We start from the raw sequence: 25,117 nt of genomic DNA, 5'->3' as shown, positions 1-25,117 counted from the left end.
TTGTGCGGTAAATTTGGCGCTGTTTTGTGTGTGAGAAAATGTGCAAGCGCCAACGGCAAGAGCATAGTTGTACAGTTTAATGTCACGTGTTATGAATTTATAAAACGCACCGCTGATGTAATGGCTCATAACAGTTTTACTCCTACCGCAGTTAACTCTTTGGTTACTGTTCAATTACTTGCATTGAAGTAATGTGTTGGTTGCTAGTTAAACTTGAATTTATATGTAAACGTTATTACTATTAATTTCTAACGACTTGTTTTGTTTCTCAAACATTCTATTTGAATAAGCATTTTATTTGAATAAGTAATAAACAAACGAACCGAAGTGCAAGACACGTGTGTGGAGTTTCCAGGACTCTGTCCTGACAAGCCCAGGAGCTTGGGAGGTTAAGGACGGTGGTATACTTCTTTAATTTGTAGTGACACGATTATATCCTTGAGACTCATCAGCGAACATTAACATAAAAATCGATCACTACAGTATCATAGTTGTAACCGACAACCTTGGTAAGTTGTAACGACAAAATACGGTATAAAAAATACTTCCTTATTTATACTCCTGTCACGTTCCTTTTTAGACTCTTTATACACGAACTATTGCGACATCGTTTATCATGTGACTGAAGTATGGTTCTATCATGTTTATTCTTGACACATAATAAACACAAATGATGTTTGCCAAGTGACGTCCGACTGCACTTAAGAGCTAAATTAAAAGCTGACTTGAAAAACAAACGTACCAACAAAGGGTCATAAGCAAACATTCATTTCGCAACGATGATGAAATTGTTCTGCATACATTGCCTTGAGAATGTGCTTTTGCTTTCCTTGATGTCTTTACACTCCGAAAGAGAATGTTTATGTTGCATTGTGCGTAATGTACTTAAAAATCCACGTCAACAAGAAGCTTTGGTTGCTAAAATAGACGCTTTAAATGTTCGTTAACTTTGCAGTTTTTTCATTAAATCAACAAGAAAGTTTTTGGCTTAAGTCTGGTTGTTTTATCGACCTGTTTAAAACTTACTTTTTTGTTTATACCATGCAGAAAAAAGGTGAAATCAATGATTTTTGGACTTTGTGATTTTCAACAATAAAGATGAAGTTGGTAATGTGAAATGTTGTTGTTTGAATTTTGTTCTGCAACTGCTTTTTGCATTACACAAGACATTTACCAACATGTTATTGTGTTGGTATTCATAATGCCCTACAACTGACTTTAGGCCTACATTTAGCACGATAGAAAATAGATTTCACCTTAACCCCAACCGTAAGGGAGAGATCACATATGTCACATGGATAAACAGAGGTGTCGAAACGTTACTGAATTAGAAGGTCTTGAGGTTTCCAATATATTTGTTCATATTGTTGCCACCGTCGCTGAGAACGTCATTGCGGTTCTAAGTGGTTTGTCATTGGCAAACAGCGTACAAACGTTTTCTATGCGAAGTGGGAGTGGAAACATTACATAGACTGTAAAAGCAAAATTTTAAAACTAGTGCAATTAAAACTTTTCCCATTTTGGTCTGCCGAAGCAGAAGAATGCACCCAATGAAATTTTCTGTATTTCGTTTTTCTTCCAGAAGCAGAATCGTAAAAATAAGGCAGTGATATAAATTTGGTTTCGTCCAAACTCTGACTACTCAGTTTCATCCAATTACTGGTATCATAACTTGCACATATTTTACGCTGAACCCGAGAATAATGCTGCAAAATAAGAATATTTTGATGCAAGAGTGCACATATATATTTCTTTAGCATTGCTTGCAAACCAAAACCACCAACATTTGGTTTATTGCGAAATAATCGGACACTCAGTGGAAACGCTGTAGGTGGTTTGCCCAGAAAATTCGAAAAGACATTTGAAAAACAATGTAAGTTAACCAGACCGAAATGTGAAAAAATCGTCAAGGCACTATACCACACATCGGTGATATCGGAACACCTACTATTACGCTCCAAGGTGACGGGAAACAGGTTCCACCGAGTTTCCGGACCGACGGCAAAAAACTTTGAAAATAGTAGCCCGGCATACGCTTATCCACTTTTTAAAACCCATAAATTGATGGAGGAAGAACTGAATGTTATCAACATACGCGACATTCCTGTGAGACTCTTTCAAGCTGCTGGCACATCACAACTTCGCGTATGACGGCACTTATTGAACGTATATTGCATCCTGTGGCAATCAAATACTGCCAGTCGGGCATTGACGAATTCTATCGTGATAGTATGCACTATGTGGAGGAGGTAAAAAAGTGGAAGCGAGAAAACGTCCACAAAGCACAAATGCTCAGGGGACGCCTCTGCATTACAGCTGCATATATAGTTGCCCTGTATCCAAATCTGCCCAGGGGTTCAATAAAAAAAGCGCTTGGTACAGCGCTACAAGAACACACGAAGTTTAATGCTGAGGGAAGAAAACATTGGGTGGAATTGGTCATGGTAACTATAAAAAGTGTTACAACTAAGTATGGTGAGGATTATTATCAACAAACCGAAGGTATTGTTGCCGGAGATAATCACTCTGTCTCTTTAGCAAACATAGCTTTGCACTTTGTCTTGAAACCGATAGCAAAAACACTTAAAAAATGCGAGATCATCAAACGATTTATAGACGACATCGTATGGATCGCAACTGGACCAGCGGTAAACAGATGCATCGAGGTTGCACTAAACAATGCAGTGAAGTTTGGGCTTCGCCTGACGTTTAGGAATTTTTCAAAAGATGAAGGAGATGTCGAGTTTCTGGATGTTTTACATTCATCGTCCATGCAGTCTCTGTATGGTTTTATTCTTAGAGACTACAAAAAACCTTCTACATCAAATCGGATTTTTTTTACGCGGTACCTCCCATCAGCCCCTTTACATTTTTAAAGCAATTGTTTTGTCGCTTGGTGGTGTAGTATTGTCTGATATCGTTTATGTGCTTGCAGCTGCGGTTTTGCTTCCAATCAACAGCGCCCTCAATCCCTTGCTTTATTCTTCTGTAATTGACAGCGCAGTGGATAAATGCAAAAAAATTCGATTTGTTTCTGAGGTGCGGACCAGTACAGAAATGGTTACTACCTGAATCTTCATGCTTAATCCTTGTCCATAACTTGTTGTTTTGTTCCAGTGTTTCCCAAACATTTTATCTTTACACTGTGATCAATGTGTCTGTTTTAGAGCTTTAAGACTTTGTCATTATGCTCTAGTTTAGAATTTGGTTTGCAAGGTGCACTCTTGCACAATGGCGGCAAAGTTCTTGCACAATGACGGCGAGGTAAAAATAAACTACTTTATTCATCTGTACAAATTTTCTAGCACTGGGAGAAAGCATGGCCTAGAAAATATAAGTTGATGTATTTGTGTTAAATGTTGCTTCAGTAGATGTCAATCATGCAGCAATTGTTGTTTAGGTTTGTTTTGTGTGTAAATGTGAATAAAAGTACAGCGTATAAGAAAAATATGTCGCAAATATTACAAAAAAGAAACCCTCGATAACACGAAGCCCAAAGTTTAGCAGTTTGTGTTTAGCATTCACATTTTTTATGAGAATAAATGTAGAAACACGTGTGCAACCGTTAAAGATGAAAGAATCAAAAGCAAAGTAACTAGGAGTTTGTAGCCGCCAAATAGCGCTTTCCGAATTTGGGTTTAAATCGGAAAAGAGATTGTGAAACAAATGTGCAAATGATTGGTTGTGACAATTCCGCCTTTTTTGGCTTTCAACGTGTAGTTGTTAATCAAATACACCAATGAAAAAGGCACAATAAACATGCTTTGATCAGATATTTACATATATACGTCAGCTGCGCTTAGCTGCAGTAAACTTCGGTTACTCCCGACTCGTTTGGACCAAAAATATTGCCTGGATTCCACGAAGATCCAGGCTGCATTTGTAGGTTTAAACAAAGACTTTGAAGATATCTGTCACAGTATTTTAGTGGTCAATATCAAAAGATTTTACACGAGATTTTTACACGAGACCATGTAACAGCATAAATAGGCATTGGTTAGTTACAGCAAAGGAATCAAGGTTTTTCAGCTTTTAGTTTTGTTTTGTTTTTTATTCCAGAGATGTAATTATTTCTGCTTCACATTTGCAACAAAACATTCTTTATTTGACAATGTGCTTGTAAGTAAGCTCCCTGTCACTTTTGTCATTATACACATCGTGTTTTGCGACGTGATGCAAATGGTAAATTAAGTTTTCTAGCAATATCCGCACTGAAACCTCGACCAAGCTCTCTTCACGGCTTCTCTCACTTCTTCTTGCATCACACAGTAGATGATGAAGATAAATAAACCTTGCAATCCGTTCACTATCACATTGATGTACATGAAGAAATCGTTGCTCTCAGTTGAACCTATTCCTGCAACAACAAAAGGATGGAAACGATTTTTTGAGAATTTGGGGGCAAATTGCTGGTGAGGCAAAAAGTTAATGACCGCCAACCAATAAAAACTTGACTTGTGGGATCTGGACACACACATAGGCGCACTGAGTACACTGCGAACCACCAGAGTAACATTAAATAACCACGCTGCTATTTACACCAGTTTATGAGCAAAGTTTTTCATGTATCTGGACATACACGCAAGCTCCCTTAGTGCCCTAAGGACCACTGTGAGCAATATTAGATGTGCGCGCTGTGGCCACACACCAGTTTATGTCCAGCAAAGTTTTTCATGTGTTTGAGCACACACACGAACACTCTCAGTACACGAAGGACGACTGTGGGTAACAAGAGATGTGCACGCTGTGGCCGTACACCAATTTGTGTGTTTTTAGGTGATTATGCATACACTTAATCTTTCGGAAGAATCCTTAGATGTGCCCACTATGGTCTCATCCTGTTTTATTGTTAAGCATATAGGGACTGGAACTCGTCAGTAGCGCGCAGCAGTGACAGAAAGATCCTTACCTACAAATATTCCCAGCACCAGTGGAAATCCCATGACAGGAGTGAGGAGCAGCAACTTCTTTGCGATGTCGCCCACCACAAGAATCTTGACCTTCCTTGTGATTTTCTCATGCGCGTTTGGGCGACGGACGCGGCCTCGTCGCGGTTGGTTGGCGTTTAGGCGGGAAATAAAGACGACCACGTGGCCGAGAATGAGAAGGTTGATGAGAATGCAGAGACAGATCGGACCAATCACCGACCAGTAGAAGAGATGGGATTGATGGTCGAGGAAACAACGCAGGGTATTGTCGTACATGGAAGTGTTAAAACCTGCTTCATACACCGCACTTGGAGTGAGGTAATTCTCTGTGAAGACGAAACCAACAACTGCTGCTGCTGCTGTAATGATTGAGGGGATTCCCCATCCGACGAGAGCTCTGATGACGTTCAGCTTGGTCGGGTTGATCGCGTTGAATTGAAGAGACTTGGACGAAGTTTTCATGGCAAGTGTGATTCCCTCCACCAACATCCAGAACACTGTTGAACAATATTTAATGTAAGTTTAGTTAAAATTATCAACTAATGTTACACAGAGTTTAATTATCATCCATTCGGTTTATGTGATTTTAGAAACCAAGTACCATGAGTCAAACAAAGTTTGCACCTTTTAGATTCTTATTTTGGTGAACAGTTTAATTTAATTTTGGAAAATAACCTAAGTTAAATTACTAACAATGAAGAAATTGACACTGAATTAGATAGCATCGAAAATAACCGTGGCGCCTATTTCATTCAAACCATGTCTTGGTGGTAAAATGCGTTGATTCCTTTGATTAAACTGTAGGTAAACCCTGTTGCGTGTGATTGAAACAGAAAATTACCTGAAGACAGCAGGAAGTAGTGTATGGCAACCGCCAGAGCCTCGCACAGCTGCGGATACGTCATAGCGACGTCATGGATTAAATTGAGTGCGTGGAAGATCATGAGAACCAGTGACAAGTTGATTTGAACAAAGATTCGGTCGTTTACGATCGCATGGCGGACGTTGAAGATTGTGATGACAGTAATGATGAGAAACAAAACCGTTGTGCCTTCAGTGATGTAAGACAGGATCTGATAAAAAGTTCATGTTTTTCTCAACAATTTAAGCAATGACTCCAAGTTCCTAAGATACTGGTACAAACTAAATTTGATTAACTAGTAACATTATTGCTTTTGAAGTAAGATGTAATATGTACGTGTTTATACACTGATGATATAGCTGCATTAACGTTCATGTCAGTATACCCATGCATTTGATTTACCTTAATGTAAGCTGGTAAAATGACAGCGTCCACGGCAAGAAGCACACTAAATATGGTGGTGTGATTGCAAGCACATGAAACTTGTGATCTATTCACACTAGTGGTCAGTGCGCAGCCATTCCTTGAAAACACATACGTTTCAGGGTCAATGAAAACGCAAATCCAATTGACTGATTTGACAAAAACATCTCTATCACCAGCTTTCTTCATTAACTTTGGCTCTATTTCTGTTTTAAAGTTTGTGGTGCCTGGAACCGACAAAGAAAACGTAACTTCGGTTTGAAATAAATCTTCCGAATCTTCCGACTCTTCCGATTCTTCCGATTCTTCCGATTCTTCCGAATCATCTTCTTGATCGACGACTATGGAGATTAAGGGCAGGTCGTCTATTGCGAGAACATCAGCTACTCTTGTAGTTGTCAGTTCGGTTGTCAGGTTGTTGAAAAGCTCTTTACTAGAAGAATTGATGTTGATGACCGACAAAGCAGCGACAAATGGCAAAGATGAACTGGTGGAAATGTTATTGAGATGAACATCATCAACCGACAAGTATGGACCAGAGTTGGGTATTGTTATGTCAAACTTTCTTGCCTCAGATTTTTCATCTTGGTAGATCGTGAATGTTTCGGTGAGCATGTTCAGAGCTTGATACGAATTAGTTTCCCCTTTAAATTCAATGTCTTCGTTTCCACAGCTTTCTGTAAAACATTTTTACCTAGATAATATCAAAATTTACTAAGTGAAGAATGGAGCATTGAAAGTAGTATAATATCTTTCACTGCGTATCCAAACATAACAATTATGATGCTAATTTGGGTCGAAGTTAGTATAAAAAATACGCTGGTATAATATAATCAATGTATGTTATTTTTAACTATTAAGTATTTTAATCCATTTTGTCAAAAATCTTCAAAGTAAAAGTGTTTTTCGATACATGGAAAACAAAAACGGACAAAATTTAAGAAGATTTAAATAAAAATGAGCTTCGAATTTCAAACGTATTTACCACCACATCCTTTGCATTTGAATGTTATTAACATGTAATGTTTATTTCTCCACGCTCCAGATGGAATTTCACATTCAGCTTTCTTGCGACAAGTTCTTCGTATCAGTCGCTCCCTTTGCTTATGTTTCTTTTGTTTGTTGCAGTTTGGTGTGACGTCGCATGTGTATTCGTTGCTTTACAAAAAACACAATAAATATACGAAACCATATGACCTACAAACTGTGTGGTATGTTCAAATATCAAGTGACATGCAAGTATGCAACATTAATGCCGTTGCAGAATGCAATCATTTAGGATTTGATAAACATTAACACCGTTTATTTTGGCTTTATTGAAATTTCAGTCATTGACACTTTCTGTTGTTAACCTCATTTTGTTCGGATTTTTTTGCACTGAAAGATAATTGAGCAGAAAAATATGGCGTTGAGGATTTATCATTTAGGAACTTTTACATACGCTTACAATTTCATCATTTAAAATTTTATTTGAAAAAATAGAATTATTTAGTGAGTTATACCAGCTTTCAAAAGCAACAATTAAATTTTTTCTGGTTTCTGTTTCAGCAGCCGAGAATTATATTTACACAAGAAAATGTTTATCAAAAATTACTTACTTCACGTCACTTTTTATTTCACAAAAGTCGACACGAATTCTCCGCATTGTACCTCCGTTTGTACAACTACTGTTTTTGTATCCATCAGCATTACACACTATTGGACAAAATATTAAAGTATTAATTCATTTATATTATATTTGGATTTAGCTCACCGAAGCATTCTCGGCGATCGTTGACGTTCATACATGGCTCGTCTGTTGTTTGTGAATATACTGTAGTACAATAAATGATTTAATTTTATTAAAGTTTGTCAAAACTTCTTACAGTTTGCTTTAATATATCGTTTGAATTTTTAGCTTTTAAGTTACTTGTTACTTTTAGCAGGCGATTACGTACTTTGGATGACGTTCGCTAACAGAAAGAAAACCCACAATGTTATTGTACTGTATATGCTTGTCATAATCTTGTTATTGTTGTTTTCTTTTTTGCACTGCACTGACATGCTCGTTGAAACCGTTCAGTTGAACAAAATTTCAACTAAACTACAATCTTTTTTATATTGTGTAAATATTTTCTCGTTGCAGCCATTCCTTTCAAATCTTGCACAAAATATAGATGACATGATTTTTAGCTGAAGCAAAATTAGCTTAAAATCTTTTTACCACAAACAACTTAAAAGCTTTGATCCAAGCTTAGCCAATTTCATGGCTTATCTCTGGACATGAATTATTCAGTTTATATTCAGTACTAGACTCAAATCTAAATTTACTGGCTGAATGTGCTGATAGGAAAGGCAGACGTTTAACGTGAATAACAAACCTTGTAATAAGATGATTTTAATCCAGATGTAACCGTGTGACGTGATAGGAGCAGCGCCTTCCCGGTTTTATAACAAGAAAACAGAGGTTGCATGTTGTTCAGTAGTATGCTGAACCGCAGTAGTATGAAAATGGATAAAATGTCCGGTTCAAGCATGTGGAGATTTATCGCTGCCTTTAAAATGTCACTTTTTCACACACAATGGCCAGGGCTAGATTGAGCACTACGCACAGTAAGAACCTGTTTAGAAATAGCAATTGTTCTGGTGTATTTCGGTTCGTCCGAAACCGAATATTCGACAGTTTAGCTTAGCCGAATAAATTCGACCGAATCATTTATGACATCATACGAGGGCGTACGTTACGCGTTTGACGTGAAAACATAAGTTTGTCTACCAGGCAATTAGTGCAGAATAGTTAAAATAGATAATCTTTTTAAAATTATAAGAATTTACGCGATTTTAGTTGTGGTTTAGTTTGAAAGATTGCGTGGTACTTTACTAAACTGTGTTCGTAAAAGACCAGGTTTCGGCCGAAACGTATATAACAAATTATTCGGCCGAAACCGAATCTTTGCAAAATGGCTGATCAATCAAAACAATTCGACAAACCGAGTATTCGGCACATCACTACTTAGAATTAAAAGCATGAAGGAAGCATGTCGGATTTTTATCTTTGCTTTAAATATAGATATTCATGGCTCCTCAGTATATGAATGAACCACCATACTTTGTTTTTTTTTCCTGGAATTTGCTGGCATTTTAAAAAAATGGTCCTAACTCTTTAATTGGAGGACAAGTTATGACTCAGTTAATCATTACGTTATTGTGTCTTGCCTTTGGTTGTTTCTTCATCAAAAAAAAATATTCATGCAATTTTTAAAACGTCCACCTACAACATTTGCAATGAATTTGTGCCATCTATGTGTGGGAGGGGGGAACTGCTTTTAACCCTTTAGCTGCGGGGGGCACATAAATGCGCCCCGAGACCTGCCTCGTTGTAAACAGCGATAAAAATCATATCAGTGCGAATATTTTTTCCAACTGGGTTGCGTTTGAAAGCTTATGCATATTGGATTCAATTTATTCGAAAAAAATGATATGTCAGTATTTAAAAAAAATTAATTACAGTAAGGAGAAAGGAAAAATTCGGAAAAAAACATGTTTTTTCCTAATTTTTGTTTTTGAGCCGTTTTTTGTTATTTTACGCTTGGTTGATTCACAGACAGCTGTTTGGAGTTGATTTCAGGGCTTTGCGTGCGTGTTGCAGCGATCTTTGTTTACAATTTGATATGTGTGCAGCTGAATTGGGCTTGGAAGTGGGTAGTTGGGGACAGTGAATTTGCCTGGGTTTGCTTGAATATAGTGCTGTATCAGTCAGTTTAGCTCCTATTAGTGGTGACAGCAGATATTTATCACGAAAACTACTGTTGTAGAAGCCTTTTGACTCGAGAAGTTTATGGTTGCTGACCTATATTTTGATTGTATTTGGTCATCAACTGTATTTATATTTGTCAAATGTTGGGAGGATTTGGCCTCATAAATTGACAACAAATACAGAAGAATCAGTGCAAAGTTCCTTTGGAATGCTTGGAATTGTGGTTTTTCTGCTAACTTCTGTGAACTGTGTTTCAAAATTTTACATGTTGTGGTGTAATGATGCATAATAAACATCCCATGTACAACCACTTGTGAATGCATTATGTGTACAGGTATTTGGTAAACATTAGAATAAGTCAGTAAATTGGAAAGACTGCCAATAATTGTTATTAAAAACAAGTTTTATACCCTCAAAAACATTAATTTTGTCCTTTACTACAGTAAAACAAGAAACTAAAATTGTTCATTATGACGTCATGGACTAATTAATGACGTCATCGAAAAAACACACATCAATATTTTTTTAAGGAATTGTTTGTAAAACAACTTGGAACTAATAATTGTAACGAAAAACATAAATAAACTGCAATTTTATGAAAAAATAGAATTGAAATGACGTAATTTCGTAAGTGATGACGTCATCGAAAATTTTTTTATCTTTAAATTGTAGAAAATTTTATACCCAACAACTTTCCCAAAGAAAGTTTTTGCCTATCTTCTATCGATTTTGCATAAAACCTTAAAGAGCAAGAGCATGTCTAAACCATAATTTTTGTCAAAAAGAATTCAGCAGTTAAAGGGTTAAGGCACCTAAGGGTGCCTAACCCGACTCTGGCAATAATTTACCATATAATAGATAATAATTTACTTATTTCGGAGAAACTTTGTTTAACATGCAACCAAAACACAAACAAACCAAAGCTCAAGTGCTTTAGTTAGCTTGTAGTTTTGTATGCTGGGTTATTTCTAGTTAGCCACAACCTGTTAAGAGGCGTAGAAGGCACGAGAAAAATTGCTATTGCTGGCTAAATGTCTTTACCCTTGAATGGTGTTTGTTACAATGTAAGTTAAGTTTCACGGGGTTCAAACCCAGGACACACCCGGAGACGAATCCCGATCAAAGTTTTTTATTATGGGTCAGGCGCGCCGGACCATTCTGCCAAGTTCTTGCTTACAAAATGAGGAATTTGGATTTTTTGTCATGCAGACCGTTACTTAGCACCGACAGTTACATACTTTCTGCAAAGTTTCTGGGTTTGGTAAATACAATTTACCTTTCACAAACTAGTTTATGCCTTTATAAATGTTCCCAAACATAATAAGGTCCATAACGCGTTGTACGACGAGAATAAGTAATTTTACAAAACATTCATAAGTGAGGCAACCACTCAAGTTAAAGCTCCAATTTAATTTAAGTTCAAGTCTGATCAGAATCAATGATGCAAACAGCAACGTCCAATATTTCAGGGAAAAGGCATGTCGAAAATAAAATAACTTGAGTGATTTTTGTTGAGTGAGTTACTTTCTTTCTGAGTTAATGTTTGCTCATGATAACCATTATGTGGCAATCAAAGTTCTAACCGCGGCAAACTAATAAATTAGTAACTTCAAGTGTATGTTGCAAGGTTGTGCAGCAGAGCTATAAGCAGCTTCAATTTGTTTTCCGTCAGTAGTTTTCAGAAATTTTCAAGCAAAATCAAAATGTCGACAGTGGTAATAGTTTTCGTATCGGTAAGACGGGCTTTTCATTAACGTCAAAATTATCAATGATGTTTTTTTTTGTTTTTTTGCAGTTGGGTATTGTTCTTCTGTTCGTTGGACTTTGCTATTGCAAGATAAAGCACCCAGAATGTTGCGACGCTACTGAGAAAATGTGTGAATGTGTCGGCGCCATGCTTGGGAGTTGATGCTCAAAATGAAGGACCGAGCTTTTCTAAAATCACTCAACAAACTAATAATTAAGTAATAAATCTTTTCATTACTCTTGAGTGAAGTTATTGTGACACCAAGCCAGTATGTGGTACACTATCGTTTAATTGCAAAAAGGATTTGTAATCCAAACTTAGTCCAACGTTTGTTAAGAAAGTCGTCCGCACAGAAAAGCTTGCCATGCTGGTTATGCGATTAACCACATTCGGGTTAGTGGTCGATGATTTTTAACCGTTGATTTCTAAGAACATCAAGATAACCAAATATGGCGTCGCAGAAGGATGCTATCAAGATCTTTGGCTAGATCCACACAGGATTTCTCGCGAGCTTAACGTACGCCCACGAGCTGCCCCGCTGGCGCAGTGACGTCCATGCACACAGACATAAAACTCAAGATCGCGCGCTGGCGTTCTGGCTCACACAGCCGCATTTTTACTGGGATCTCTTCTACTTGTGTTTTTCACCAGAATGTTTGGCTGGACCTTATCGGTTAATATAGATAAAGTATATTCTTTCTATCCATATTATTTACCACAATTTGAATTTAGTTCTGTTTGGTATACTGATAACAATGGTTAATGAATTTTGCATTGGCAAAATCAACATGTGTTTTGCTAACAATGCCCAAAAATCATTATGCACTACACACATAACATGCATTTCGCCCAGCAAGTAAAGTTACTGAACATCAGAAGCTCACACTTGAAAACTGCGTTGGCTTGCCAGCGTGAGCTATATCAAATTTATTCAGCCAGCGCTCGCGAGCTCGGCAAAACAGGAGCGCTTTGTGCTTTGTGAGCGAAACCTCACGCTTTGCAGCCGAGTCGAAAGCGTCGCGCGCCGGGGTAAAACTCTGGCTATAAAAGAACAAACCAACTATGCGCTGACGCGCAAGCGTGCGTGTGGATCTAGCCTTAGCTGCTTTAGGCTTCTGAAAGGCATGTCGACCCTTAACTGATCGCACTTATAATGCTTAAGTTTGTCTACTATTACATCAAACCTGAGTAAAACTACTTCAACACACCACACAAGAATATGAACAAAGCTAGTTATCTATTGAAAGTGTGACAACACGTCACGCAGCACAGGGCGACATCTTGTGTCGATAAAAAGACGACTGCCGTTTATCGGAGGGTCAAGCTTCACAAGCAAAAAGATAGGGTCAAACTTCTAGAGTTGTTAAGTGTTGCAAAGTCAATGTCGCGTCGAAACATCGGTCAAAGTCAATTTGCTTTTGCAAAACTGTTGCAGATAACAGGATGGTAAATGATAAGAATTTTATATATAGGCTCAAATACGCAAATATTTGTTTTGGTATAAAAGCTAATAGAAGAGCTCTTAGGAGAACGTCCGCATGAACTAATCTTAAAATCAACATGAACTGATTACGGTTTAGCGCTGAGAAGTCTAAAGTTTTTCAACGTGTGGCCGCGTTTTTAGGGCGATTTGGAGAACTTCCCAATAGAAAATCTCTAACAAACACTCGCGTTTATGCAAACATATAGAAAGAGGAAAACCGTCCTATTCATCGGTGTTGAAATACATTTTTGTCGAAGGTCCCATTTTCAGTCGCATACAGAAGATACAGCGCAGCAAAGAGATTTTTCAGGTAGATGAAATACATTTGCCCGGGCGGCAAAACACAAGCGCAAGCGACGTTCATATTATGTATTGAGGATATTTATCGCTCAAAGAAACTGAAAAGCAATGAGCTTTGCCGGGTTTTGATAGATTCTACATCTTACAATATAAACTGGACCGGTTTGCTAAAATGAAACAACACAGCCGGTTTTCCACGTGACTGATACAGCCAATCAGCTACGAGAACCGCTCGTTTCAGCGAGTAACTATTTTCTACAAATGGAAAACACAGAAAAACAGGGCAAATTGACACTGATTGGTGCGGAAGCAACTTGAGTACATGTGCTGAATTAAAACGGGAATCGCACGAATCGGTGTGAAGATCACCAAGTAGGATAAGAAGTGTTTCGGGTCAAAGCAGCCCTGGAGGAAACCTAAATGATGAAGTGATGAGATGCAGAATGAAACTTTGCACCAGAAAAGCACCGAACCCTGCAGCGCCCTCTGACGGTGTCGTACGAATATAAATGTAACCACTAGAGGCGCAGTTTTTTGGACTTTCAAAGAAATGTGTCCAATAGAGATTGAACTTTAGATTTCGTTGGGCGAAGGCAGAGGTACGAAACCACGTGACCAAACCGAATCAAGCGCGACGAGAAAATACTTGAGCAACGCGAACGAGCATTTGTACACAACGCATTATGACGTAACAAAAGCGGCGACCGTACGAAGCGCGATAAATAATCAAGCTTACAACATATTATTCTTTTCAAAGTTACGCGTCATCGAGGCATGCGACACGAAACAACAGCTATAAATGACGTCACAGAGCTGGTCTCTATTGCGTCATAAACGACGGACCAAAAGCACTTGATTGGGCAGTGACGTTAACTGGAATCAACAAGACCACTAAAATGGAGTAAGCAACTGCACGATGTCGTCACAAGGCTGGCCTATGACGTCATAAGAGCAATATCCTATGACGTCAGACGTGTCGCAGGGTTTCTACGTCACTTTACGGTATCGTGACGTCACAAATAGCCTATTACAAGTGGACTATGACGTCACAAGTGGACTATGATGTCACACACGCGGCGTATTGTGACGCGTTCACACGAAGACCTTAGCGAGGGCGTCGGCTCCCGCACTTGCGATGTAAGTTGCGCTCGGATGAAAAGCAACGGAGTAAATTGATTCGTCGAACTTCTTGCGGTGTGACGTCAACTCTTGTATGCAAGTTTTGCTGTCGAGATTCCACAGTCGAATCGAGGAGTCATGACCTGCAAGTGGAGATTGGACGGTCGGTGGTGGATTTAGGAATTAAAATAAATTATTAAATTTATAAATTAAAATTACTTCACGTTACCTCATTTGTACACTAAACGCTATATGCAGTGCTAATATAGCGCAAATTTTGGTATTTTTTTCTGTAAAGGGGCCACATATATTTTCAATTCAAAAACGTTAATTAAATCGAGTAACTTCAGGTTTTTCGTAAACTAAACGTGTGTCAAGAGCGAGTCTAGTAAAGATGTTGACGTTTTTCTGTAAAAGAGTTATTTTCCGTTTTCGTGTACTTACTTCCTGAAAGAAGGTAGAGACCGTTTGGATCAACGGAGAGACTCGTCACCGAATCAAGGTGGGCAACCATAGAATGGATCAACTTTCCTAGAATGAAACAGTTCAACATATGAACCCGAAACAACGTAATATGACTATAAGAAATAGCTAACATTAGTTGACAACAATTAACATGCGAATTTGTAAGACTAATATGAGCAACTTTGAATGCACGCTATGGTCACACATCAGTTTATGTGTAGCATATATTTTTATGTGTCTGTACATACACACAAGCTCTAAGTGAACCTACGACCGTTGTAATCAACATTAGACGAGGTAACCCGACCAGCAGTTTTACCTGAGGAATTGTCAAAGAACTTGATGTGACGATCGTCGTGTGCGGTCATGGTGATAGGCATGGTCGGGTGAGTTGCGACTGCATTTACTCGACCTGAGATTAAAATATTTGTCACGTGATGCATTTAGGTTAATTTGCTGCCAAATCTCCAAACAAAATAAATTCTGCAAAGTTGTAATTTAGTTTATATTCAACGAGCCGAATTTAGTAACCAATGCATATTTGTCACCATTTCAAAATTAAACAGTAACGCATCGCATTAAAAACAAAAGAATTATAATGCATATCGATAATCAAAGAGTAATTATGCAAAAAATCCGTAAACTAGGAAGTATTCTAAACAGAATCAATGCAATCAATTCATGTCAATACTGTGGAACAAAAGCACAAATATTTAGAGTTAAACGACGCAGCAGATTTTGAATCGATTTTACCTGTGTCGTTTTCAGAGAGAATAACAGGTGTTTTCCCTGTTTCGAGATCATACAAGACAACTTTTCCGTCGGTATGGGACACCACCGCGTAGTTGGAATCACATTGTACAAACTCAACACAAGTGGGCGTTGAAGGTCCTGCAGAAAAACATCAATTATTCAGCTCGGGGCAATTTCGTACATAAGATGTGTGGTGGGATAATTGTGCAAGGCTAACAATGTAATTTCACAGTTTGGTCAGTCAATGTTAACTAAGTTGAAGTTTCAATAGCATTTTTTTCATGAATCTGTGTTTGAATAGAGATTACAGTAGTTGTATTCATGCAGTAATCAAAATATCAGCTTTAGTAATTGGTCCAAAACCATCAACAGCATGGCTTAACCTGACGATCACTGTTTGCCTTTTTAACTAGAGTAGAGTAAAACCAATGGACGATAAAATCCTTGGTAAAACAAAACCGACCGATTCTGTTTTACCAAGGATTTTATCGTCCATGGCTTTTAATCCATTCATGCAGTAGGCCTACATTTGTAAGTATTTCAAATACATCGGCCAGTACGAAGGTTCAATCAACAATGGTAGGAACAAGGATGATATTAAAAGAATTTGCTCCGAAGGATAATTTGCGTGTTGACCTCTTTTGTAACCATGACAAGCAATTCCATAAAACCCGATAAAACTTTCGCTTTTTCCAATTTGCAGAATAAAAACGATATTTTTATTTGTGGCAAACGTGCGTGTACATACTAAAAACCTGGCCAACGTCATGTCAATGATTATAAAACACACCTTTACGTCACACGTACTAAGCAACTGAACGTCACATCAACCTTTTGTTGTGTAATAATTTCACAAGCCTTACTCTATTATCGAACTTGCATTTTACCATGCATGTAATGCTCCTTGTTAGGTACGGATGGTGCATGACAACTTAATTACAATATATACACTTTATAAAGGTTGTGGAATGACTTAAAACCGAGTGTAAACAATTTCTTAGTTTTGCTAAACTCCACTTACCAACCACAGTGTAATATTTAGTCACACAACCCAAGAACAAAACAGTTCCCGTTGCATGTAAACTCAACTCACCGTCAACAGTGTAAGTCTGTACAAGCGGATCATTCGAGGTCGGCCTCCATAATTTGATGGAATTATCAGCTGAAGCAGAAAGGAGTTGCTGACGAGTGTTGGAATATGAGAGCGACCAAACAGCGTCAGTATGTCCGACCAATATCTCACCGGCCAGTGAAGAATCTGTCCATGAAATTGTAAACGCATTTTTTGAACAATATGAAACAGTCAACTTTAGACAATTATGGAGATGGTTTACAGAACAACAACAAAAGTAGCAAATGACGTCACGTCCAAACATAACGTGACGTCATGACAGATGGTTGTAGACACAAGGACTTTTTGCGCACTTCTTACGTAGTGAATAAAACTTCACAATACATGTCTTCCATGAACGTCACATAATGACGTCATATGCAAATAGTTAAATACTGACGTAATTATAATGAAAAATTAGACTTTTAATACAATCAATTTTTAACTGAATTTTAGTGAGGTTTGGTCACTGGAATATGAAGAGAGCAATTCTCCTTACCGTATGTGTCGTACGCATCAATGTTGATATTAGGAAGAGCCCAACATCTCACAGATGAGTCGATTCCTCCACTGAAGCAGAAAACTCCATCAGCGCTCACATCCAGACATAAAACTGCTCCTCTGCAGAGATTTAAGAAAGTTTTTGAAATATGAATTTCGGAGGTTTGAAATTTTAACTGGCGCGAAAATAGATCTTCAGCAATAGTCTTTAGTTGTAATTAATTACAAGTCCAGAGGAATATTTTCGCTCTAGAGTTTAATTTTGTGAAAACAATGAGAACAAACGGATTGTATTTGACCCAAAGGGTAAAAAATTTGCGATTCTAATTTTGAGGGTTGAGTTCCTATATATATAGTACACAAATACTAAATATAAGTTAAGATAAACATAAATTTATTAATGGGGACTAACTGTAAGGCCTTCGTACAAACCAGCGATCACGGAACACTCATATATAAATCACAATTAGTCGGGCCGATCGTCATTGAACGGCGTATTACGATATGGTGTTGGTTAAATCACAAAAGCCTAATGAACTGCAAAAGACGTTATACCGAGTCAAGTCAAACTCAAGCATTGTCATATGTATGCATAGTCACTGAGATTATATGTACATGAAAATATCAGTGCCGTTTTTTCGCATGATGTTATTACAAATACTGTATGAAGCACCAATCTACAGGTTTTATCATAAGTTAAATTCGTCAATAAATATAAATAAGTATTTGGTGTAAAACTTATTACGATAACCTATGTTTTTTTCGATGTCCTTGCTGTTTATGTAACTGTTTAACAATATAACTGTGGTGATGAAATGACAATGCAAATAAAATTTGACTTGACCAAACAAACATATTAATAAGTTTTCAATTTCCTTACACGTGTCCACGGAAACTGTAGATCGGCTCAACGTCCAAAGCTTGACTCTTCTTATTGGGAAGAGGTTTGTTTAAATTCCACAATTTCATCGTGTTATCTTCGGACGCAGTTAGAACCGCTGACTCGGTGGGAAGGAACCGGATCGCCCGGATCCCGTCAAAGTGGCTCCGGAGCGTGAATTTCGGGCTCCAGGTTTTTCGGAAAGTCTCCTTAGTGGCTGACATCTGTTGCATAAAGTTCGTTTTGAAAACATTATTTTAGGCCAAAATCATCGCATGTTGGACATAAAATTAAATGAATGAAAACGAAATTTACAATGATTTTTGCGAATAAACAATCAAATGTTAAGCAGTTCAATAAAAAAATAACTTTATTTTGCCAAATACCAAGCGTCTGATACTCTCGGCATGTTCTGGGTAAAATCAAGTCAGAAGTAATGGTAACCTACAAATGTATGTCGTAATACAACTGAGCAATTGTTACATTATTTATTGCATAAACACTTTTATCTAATTTAATAGAAAATTAAAGGTTCTATTAGAACAAGCTGTGTTAACACGAAAACGAAACTCATTCAGTTAAGCTCATACATCGTAAGCGAGTGGATCCGCTTCGTTGGCCACAGTAAGTCCGGCTAAAGCTCCAAGTCCAAGTGCAGTTTCGATTGATTCGTCGCCGGTTTGACCCCCTCCGACGGTGAATGGGAGGTTCTCTATAAAGCAAAACACCATATAAATATCCAAAACTATAAAGTAGCTGTACTGTAAGTATAATGTCATAACAAACTTCAGCTTGTTTAACAAGGTGGTAACCGACCGATCTGCCTTCACTTATCAACTATACAAATTACTTAAGAAGAGCGGCACACGATCAGCGTCAGTTATCAGAGTGTCTGTACTGAATAAAAATAAGAAATGCTGCGTGTTAGAACGAAACCTGACTACAACTAGTGATGTACTTAGGACTTAGTCTTATTTATTTGCCAAACCAGCATGAAATCATTTCATTACATGCATATAAAAACTATTGAATCCAGTTGTCCCGAACACGACAGAATGTATGCTAAAAACCCTGTAACGGGATTTGAATCCATACCTATCAGGTACTTATTAAACATATGTGTAATATGGATGGGCCGAGCCGAGCCAGAACCCGAGTATCCGGTACCGAGCATCGCTGTTTTTGATTTGCAGTTTTGGCACATCCCTAATGTGTATGTCTACATTTATATTCACAACCAACTAACCTTCCTCGGGTATATGGATATCAATGTCGTCGTTTGCTTTTTGCATCTCGGCTCCTTGAAATGTCTGAAGCATGTCTTGCAAATGTTTCTTTGCTGGTCCTATGAGATTGGGAAGTTTAGTCAAAAAAAGGCTACACAGAAAAACATATCTTGTGGTGTTTGACAGAAAAGCTATTGCTTCATGGGAGCTCAAAAAGAAACGTTTTAAGAAACAGACAACACACTAGTTGCATGTTCAGTATATTAGTGCAATGGTCTATTAACCATATTTTTCCAAATTTGTTCAATAATTAATGTTTAATGCAGTTTTTTTAGGTCCAAAAATCACCAAATTTAGGGACAAAAATGTTGTCTTACTTTTCATTCCTTTCTTTTTCTGTTGCTTTTTCTCAAGTAGGAATTGTTGTTTCATTGCGTTCAGTTTGTTTGGGTCAATCGTCCAATCTGTGGCTTTAGTATCGTCTGTAAAGTGAAGGTTACCAACAGTTTGTATTGTGGAGTGAAAAAATTGACAACCACAAAAGCAAGCTTTACCTACTTTTATTGTGTGTCAAACAAATTAAGTTAGGCAAAGGGGAAGAAACTGATAGAATCAATTGACATCCTCATAAGAAACCATAATTTTAGTATATGGCTTAGCACAGTGGTTCTCAAAGTATGGGTTGCGACCCAAACATGGGTCGCACAGGGTAAAAAAATGGGTCGCGCACACAACAGCCTTCCCACTATAATGTGTCGCACATGGCGATTGTAACGTCATAGCACGGGAAATAATAGGAATCTTGCGTTAACTGAACTTGGCCATGTGACAGTTAGCGTTAGAGTATGAGTAAGTATTCGTACAAGGAAATAAAATACATTTTTTGTTGTTTGAGGCTTGGTTCGTGAGGTGTTTATGAAACTCAGATTTGGGTCACGCTCAAAAAAGTTTGAGAACCACTGGCTTAGCATCAAGGCTATAGTTCATGTTGATTTTGACTTTTTGACTTGTGTCTATTGTTTTTCTAACAAACTGACCTGGTTCTTCAGCATCTGGGTTCAAGAAATCAAACTCTGCGATGGCTGTAGCAGTTTCAACACTCATTCCTTCCACTTCATCCTGTAAATAAATACAGGTTTAAAACATAAGAACTCTATACACTGAAATCTGTTCATCAATTTAGTGATGCTCAGGCCTTCAAATATACACTAACAATGTTTCACAAAAAGTTAAAACAATAGCAGAATTTGTGCGCCGAAATGTTTATGTTGTTAGTGTGAGTAATATAGACAGTTCGTGACACAGTAACAACAGCATCATTGAGGTGTTAATGCTACTCAAAATTTAATACCCACTGCATTGAAACTCCTTTAGATGGTAATCTAATACAAAAACCAAACTATTGTTGAAATTGCCCATTTTATCACATTTTCATCGAAAAGAGAAACCGTCACTTGGTGGCGGTCTTTAACCCTAGGACAATAACCTTTGCTACAGCAAATTTTGGATGCATACTTTCCCTACAGAAGGAAGTAACAGTGTTCAAAAACACAAGACTGCAAGCACAAATTTTCGATAAATAACAAAATATATGTGAACAAACGTCTTACACAATGGCTGCAGTAAACGCTTCTGCTAAACCGCAAGACGCTTCATGCTTTTATAACCCCACACCAAGTTGTAAAGAGTTTTACGGGGTAAATTTTTGCAGCCAAATATCAAACATGAGCACCGAATTTAAAACTGCTGACGACTTTTTATGGAGCTTTTGACGTCAATACTCACTCTATGTCTGCAATTTGGACGTTTTAAAGAGATCAGCAAATTTTTTTGTAAATGTAGTATACCGTTTTGTTAATTTACACATCTAACTTAATGGGCTCCCAAACGTCAATTAAATCAGGCATAAAATTGACTCCTGGTTAGATTGTGATTTGAGACATGTCTGTTCAGATCATTTATTGCCATATTTCCAGGCAAGACGCTGCTATTTTGTTTCGATAAATCGGTTTAGTTGGTGCTTTCCTAAACCAGGAATCAAGACTGCAAATATTTCAAGTATTAAAACTTTATTACTACGTTCTAAACTTTTACAATTCTAACGGTGTTTGTAAAGAATAAATGTATTTACTCGAAGAACTCAGTTGAGGGAAAATTCCTCCTTAGGATCACGACGCGGGCGACTGGCCAATGACGAGCGTTTAATATGAGCACCTCAAGTATATTTAAAAAAGGAGACTTTCAATGCTGCAGTGCATTTATATAATTATTGACCATGACTTGCAAACCAAGGCCACCAACATCAACTTTACTGCAACTATCATGGAAATTTTTTAAAAAAAGGGCTACTTTAAACTTGTTAATGACGGCGGATTAACTTTGTGGAAAATTTTACTGTTAAGAATCAAATTTAAGTGCAGATTTCTTTCTTGTCACTAGCAATAATGGAAAACAGACAGATCACAAATTGGATACGTGTTGACAAAGTTCATCTGGACAAAAACAAAACAATTACTAACCTGCAAAACATACAAAAGTATTTATTATAAAACGAGCTGTACAAAACCGCCCGCTTTACTTTCCATTCGGGCGGATTTGTTTTGCAACTTCCCTCTATAGTTAACAGCCAAATCTCACGTGAATAACAACGATAAATTCGAGCCGTGGATAACAACGATAAATGTGATTTATTGCACCTATTGTCATGAGTTTGCCAACTGCCCCAAATAAGCGGGCCAACTTGTTTGTGACTCATATGGTAACCAGCCACCTTGATTCAATTTTATTACATTAATTTTCAGCTAAAGTGCGGTGAACCTGGAGTGCTATTACGACTTGTCCGTTTCATTGTCAGATTTGTCCTCATTAATTATACCATTTGTTTCGTCAGATATCCAATTTAAATCGTTTAGTGTAGGTTAAAGATTGTTTGTTGTTGTGTAAAACCAATATTACTATGAGAAAATGCATTTCAAAGCAGAATTTCTTAAAATTATGATAATCATTTGTTCAGTGCCGGATTAAGGGTCTGCTGGCCTGTAGGCACATTTTATAAGTGCCCTGAAAATCAGAGTTGCCAACTAAAATGTTAGAATTATCAGTGTTGCCAAATCATTGTCACAAAGAAAAGTGGCCTGGATTTTTGACTGGCCTGTAGGCACGTGCCTACTTTGCCTAATGGTTAATCCAGCACTGCATTTATTAACACTCATGTGCGTAACCGTAACCGCGTCCTGATCTTGTCCAAGGATTAAACTTCTTCCTCCATTGACAACATATCCAGGATAACCTTGTGAGGGAATTTCTTCACCATTGCCAAAAGCTCCAATCACAGCTCGTTTGGAATCGAACCAGACGCATACATGAATCTGCAAGGCACTTGTTGTTATTCACTCAACTCGTTATGTCGCATTTCCTTTTTTCCGGCATCAACATACAATTTGCCAAAACACACACAATCAATTTATTCGTTTAAACATGACGTTTTGACAATCCGTATGTCATTCGTAAAGGAGGAGTAAACCTAACGATCTTTTTTTACCGATCGTCACCTTAACATAACAAATCTAAGTCTTTCGTTGTCACGAACAACTTACAGTCTTTTGGAAGGGACTGATGACATTTGAAGTGACAGCCGGTAAGTCGAGATACATGAAAGGATGGTGATGGTTTGACAAATTTCCGACAAATTAAAGCGATTATATTTTAATTCATATATCATCTATGAAGAGAGAAATCTAACATCAAAAACTTTTTGAGTTGTTATGAAAATTAAAAGGTGCTCAATTTAGTAGTATAGCGTATTGTGCAATGGAGCAAAACAGGTAAAGGCTCGTATTTGTTATTTTGTTGTCGGATAGTCTAGCAAATATTACATACAAGTTGTGCCTCTAGTCAAATCCACGTGACAAACAAAAGTCAATCAGTCTGCGCGCTCAGGAACCAAATCCGGGAAAAAATCCTTACAAACTTACCATTTTTTCTGCATCAGGAAATTTAAACTCGACTACACTATCTTGTATGTAAACTTGAAGTGTGGTTGGATTGTCAAAGAAAATTAAAAACTCGTTGCTATATTTGTTAGTTGCATAACTCATGAAACTGAGATCAAACGTCGGAGCTATTTTGACCCATGCACACATGGTGGCGCTCGTTAGTCTGGGAAAGTGCATTCTGTACCAGACGAAATCTTCGTTTTGCTGCTGACGTGGAAACTCAAAGTGAGTCAAGGTACAATCTGTAATATGATTTTCGTAATGCTGTGGAGATGCGCTGCATAAAATATACATTGATGTCCATTCATACTTTTCAGTCTATGAATATTTATTCTACAATAGTTTATTAATGAGTGGACCATTGCAAACTGTGCAACAGCCATGATACTTATTTTGAAACAACATATTTCGAGCAAATGTTCTGTTGTTTATACAACTTACTTGTTGTTGGTACAGTTGGTTTGGAATACGCCAATGAAACTTGTTTGTTGAGTTTAGTTACTTTCTGCTGAAGTTGCAGAATTTCACCTGTAAATAACTTAAAACGTAATACCAGAAAATGAAAACTGGTAATAATTTTACTGCAAGGTTATGTAACTTATAAACTTGTTATTCCAGTACAACTTACTTGTGCAATTTTCTCCCACTTCACCAGCACTGAAGGAAACAAAAGCAAGCAAAATAAGCAGGGTATAAGTTGGATGCATGATTTACCTTGACTTTATGTAAACCACTAGCTTGTAAAAACGTTTTCGGACCCTTTTAAGCTGCGATAATTTCGGTCTCAAATGTCCTGTGTTGAAGTTGGCGGTAACCAATGCACTATGACAGTTTTAATTCTCAAATGTAGTGAGTGATCAACTTTAAAAAAAAGTGTTTTGTTTGGAAACCCTTGTAAATGCTTTTTTAGTTTACTCACAAACAGAAGCATGTTTGCCTAAACGTGTTTCCACACTTGAATAAGCGCCGAGTGCTGCGAATTTCGAGGGTTTCTTGCTCCTCCTTATCAGTATTTACCTGAACTATAGACGAGTCACCTTAACAAACATTGCGTTTGTATGTTCATTTAATTCGAAAGTGCTTAACTCAAAGTAACCCCACTCATGTGGAGTTTACTGATATGGGTGAGAACCGAACAAATCTGTCCTGTTTGGCTCTAGTAAACAACGCAGCCAATTTATCTTTGACAAGTGACACTTGTATGGCAATACTTGAGAGGCAGCAGGCAGGCATAAATTGGAATAATCATTTATTTTGCCAGGCTTTCCATAGTTTGTCTTCAAAAAGTGTTATTGTTAAATATTAAACACCTATAAAAATGCAAGCAATTTCAACATTGAAAGTTCCTTGATGGGAATGTTCAGAAGCGTGTTGTGCGTCTTTTAACACTAATGTGGGAATTTTAAAACTTTTGGGAACGTGCTCGTTAGTCGCGTGTGCGCGTGCAATTAATGCATAATGTCAATGTACTACACTCCTGCTTCTAAGTTGTACAATAAAAAGGTGTTTGTGATAACTCACCTAATTTTAATGAATCTACGACATCGCGCGTAAAATTTTAAAAAAGACATCATTGGTTTGGTTTTGT

The 25,117-nt window shown here is 37.5% G+C and overlaps 2 protein-coding genes across 2 annotated transcripts; both read right to left on the bottom strand.

Moving 5' to 3' along the window:
- Nucleotides 1-1,786: 1,786 nt before the first annotated feature.
- Nucleotides 1,787-9,320, bottom strand: LOC145214733 (uncharacterized). Its single transcript, XM_080083336.1, has 8 exons — nucleotides 8,574-9,320; nucleotides 7,967-8,026; nucleotides 7,812-7,908; nucleotides 7,199-7,371; nucleotides 6,193-6,890; nucleotides 5,770-6,001; nucleotides 4,910-5,425; nucleotides 1,787-4,357 (listed from the first exon to the last, which is right to left on the bottom strand). Exons 2-8 carry the CDS (start codon nucleotides 7,995-7,997, stop codon nucleotides 4,197-4,199), a joined length of 1,908 nt encoding a protein of 635 aa, XP_079939462.1. The 5' UTR covers nucleotides 7,998-8,026; nucleotides 8,574-9,320; the 3' UTR covers nucleotides 1,787-4,196.
- Nucleotides 9,321-12,916: 3,596 nt separating this feature from the next.
- LOC145209264 (striatin-3-like) lies at nucleotides 12,917-24,236 on the bottom strand. The gene is made up of 15 exons (XM_080079533.1): nucleotides 24,158-24,236; nucleotides 23,971-24,057; nucleotides 23,509-23,771; nucleotides 22,756-22,902; nucleotides 20,572-20,665; nucleotides 19,912-20,016; nucleotides 19,555-19,653; nucleotides 18,899-19,020; nucleotides 18,309-18,532; nucleotides 17,427-17,548; nucleotides 16,910-17,074; nucleotides 15,817-15,954; nucleotides 15,383-15,475; nucleotides 15,043-15,129; nucleotides 12,917-14,741 (listed from the first exon to the last, which is right to left on the bottom strand). The coding sequence occupies exons 1-15, from the start codon at nucleotides 24,234-24,236 to the stop codon at nucleotides 14,572-14,574; spliced, it is 1,995 nt and encodes a 664-aa protein (XP_079935659.1). The 3' UTR covers nucleotides 12,917-14,571.
- Nucleotides 24,237-25,117: the final 881 nt, after the last annotated feature.

Source organism: Phallusia mammillata, chromosome 1, assembly GCF_965637545.1.
Source record: "Phallusia mammillata chromosome 1, kaPhaMamm4.hap1.1, whole genome shotgun sequence".
Lineage (NCBI taxonomy): Eukaryota > Metazoa > Chordata > Ascidiacea > Phlebobranchia > Ascidiidae > Phallusia > Phallusia mammillata.
Note: the sequence above shows the minus strand (reverse complement) of the source record. Positions and strands in the feature narration are given on the sequence as shown.

Excerpts from the sequence above, each read along its gene's own strand:
- LOC145214733 (XM_080083336.1), bottom strand. The coding sequence starts at position 7,997 with ATGAACGTCAACGATCGCCGAGAATGCTTCG. Across the intron at positions 7,372-7,811 it reads GAAATAAAAAGTGACGTGAA|CAACGAATACACATGCGACG; the intron begins GTAAGTAATTTT and ends TTTTTTGTAAAG. Across the intron at positions 5,426-5,769 it reads CTACTTCCTGCTGTCTTCAG|TGTTCTGGATGTTGGTGGAG; the intron begins GTAATTTTCTGT and ends ATTGTTCAACAG.
- LOC145209264 (XM_080079533.1), bottom strand. The coding sequence starts at position 24,236 with ATGCATCCAACTTATACCCTGCTTATTTTGCTTGCTTTTGTTTCCTTC. Across the intron at positions 23,772-23,970 it reads ACCAACTGTACCAACAACAA|ATTGTACCTTGACTCACTTT; the intron begins GTAAGTTGTATA and ends ATCATATTACAG. Across the intron at positions 15,130-15,382 it reads GTTCTTTGACAATTCCTCAG|GAAAGTTGATCCATTCTATG; the intron begins GTAAAACTGCTG and ends GTTTCATTCTAG.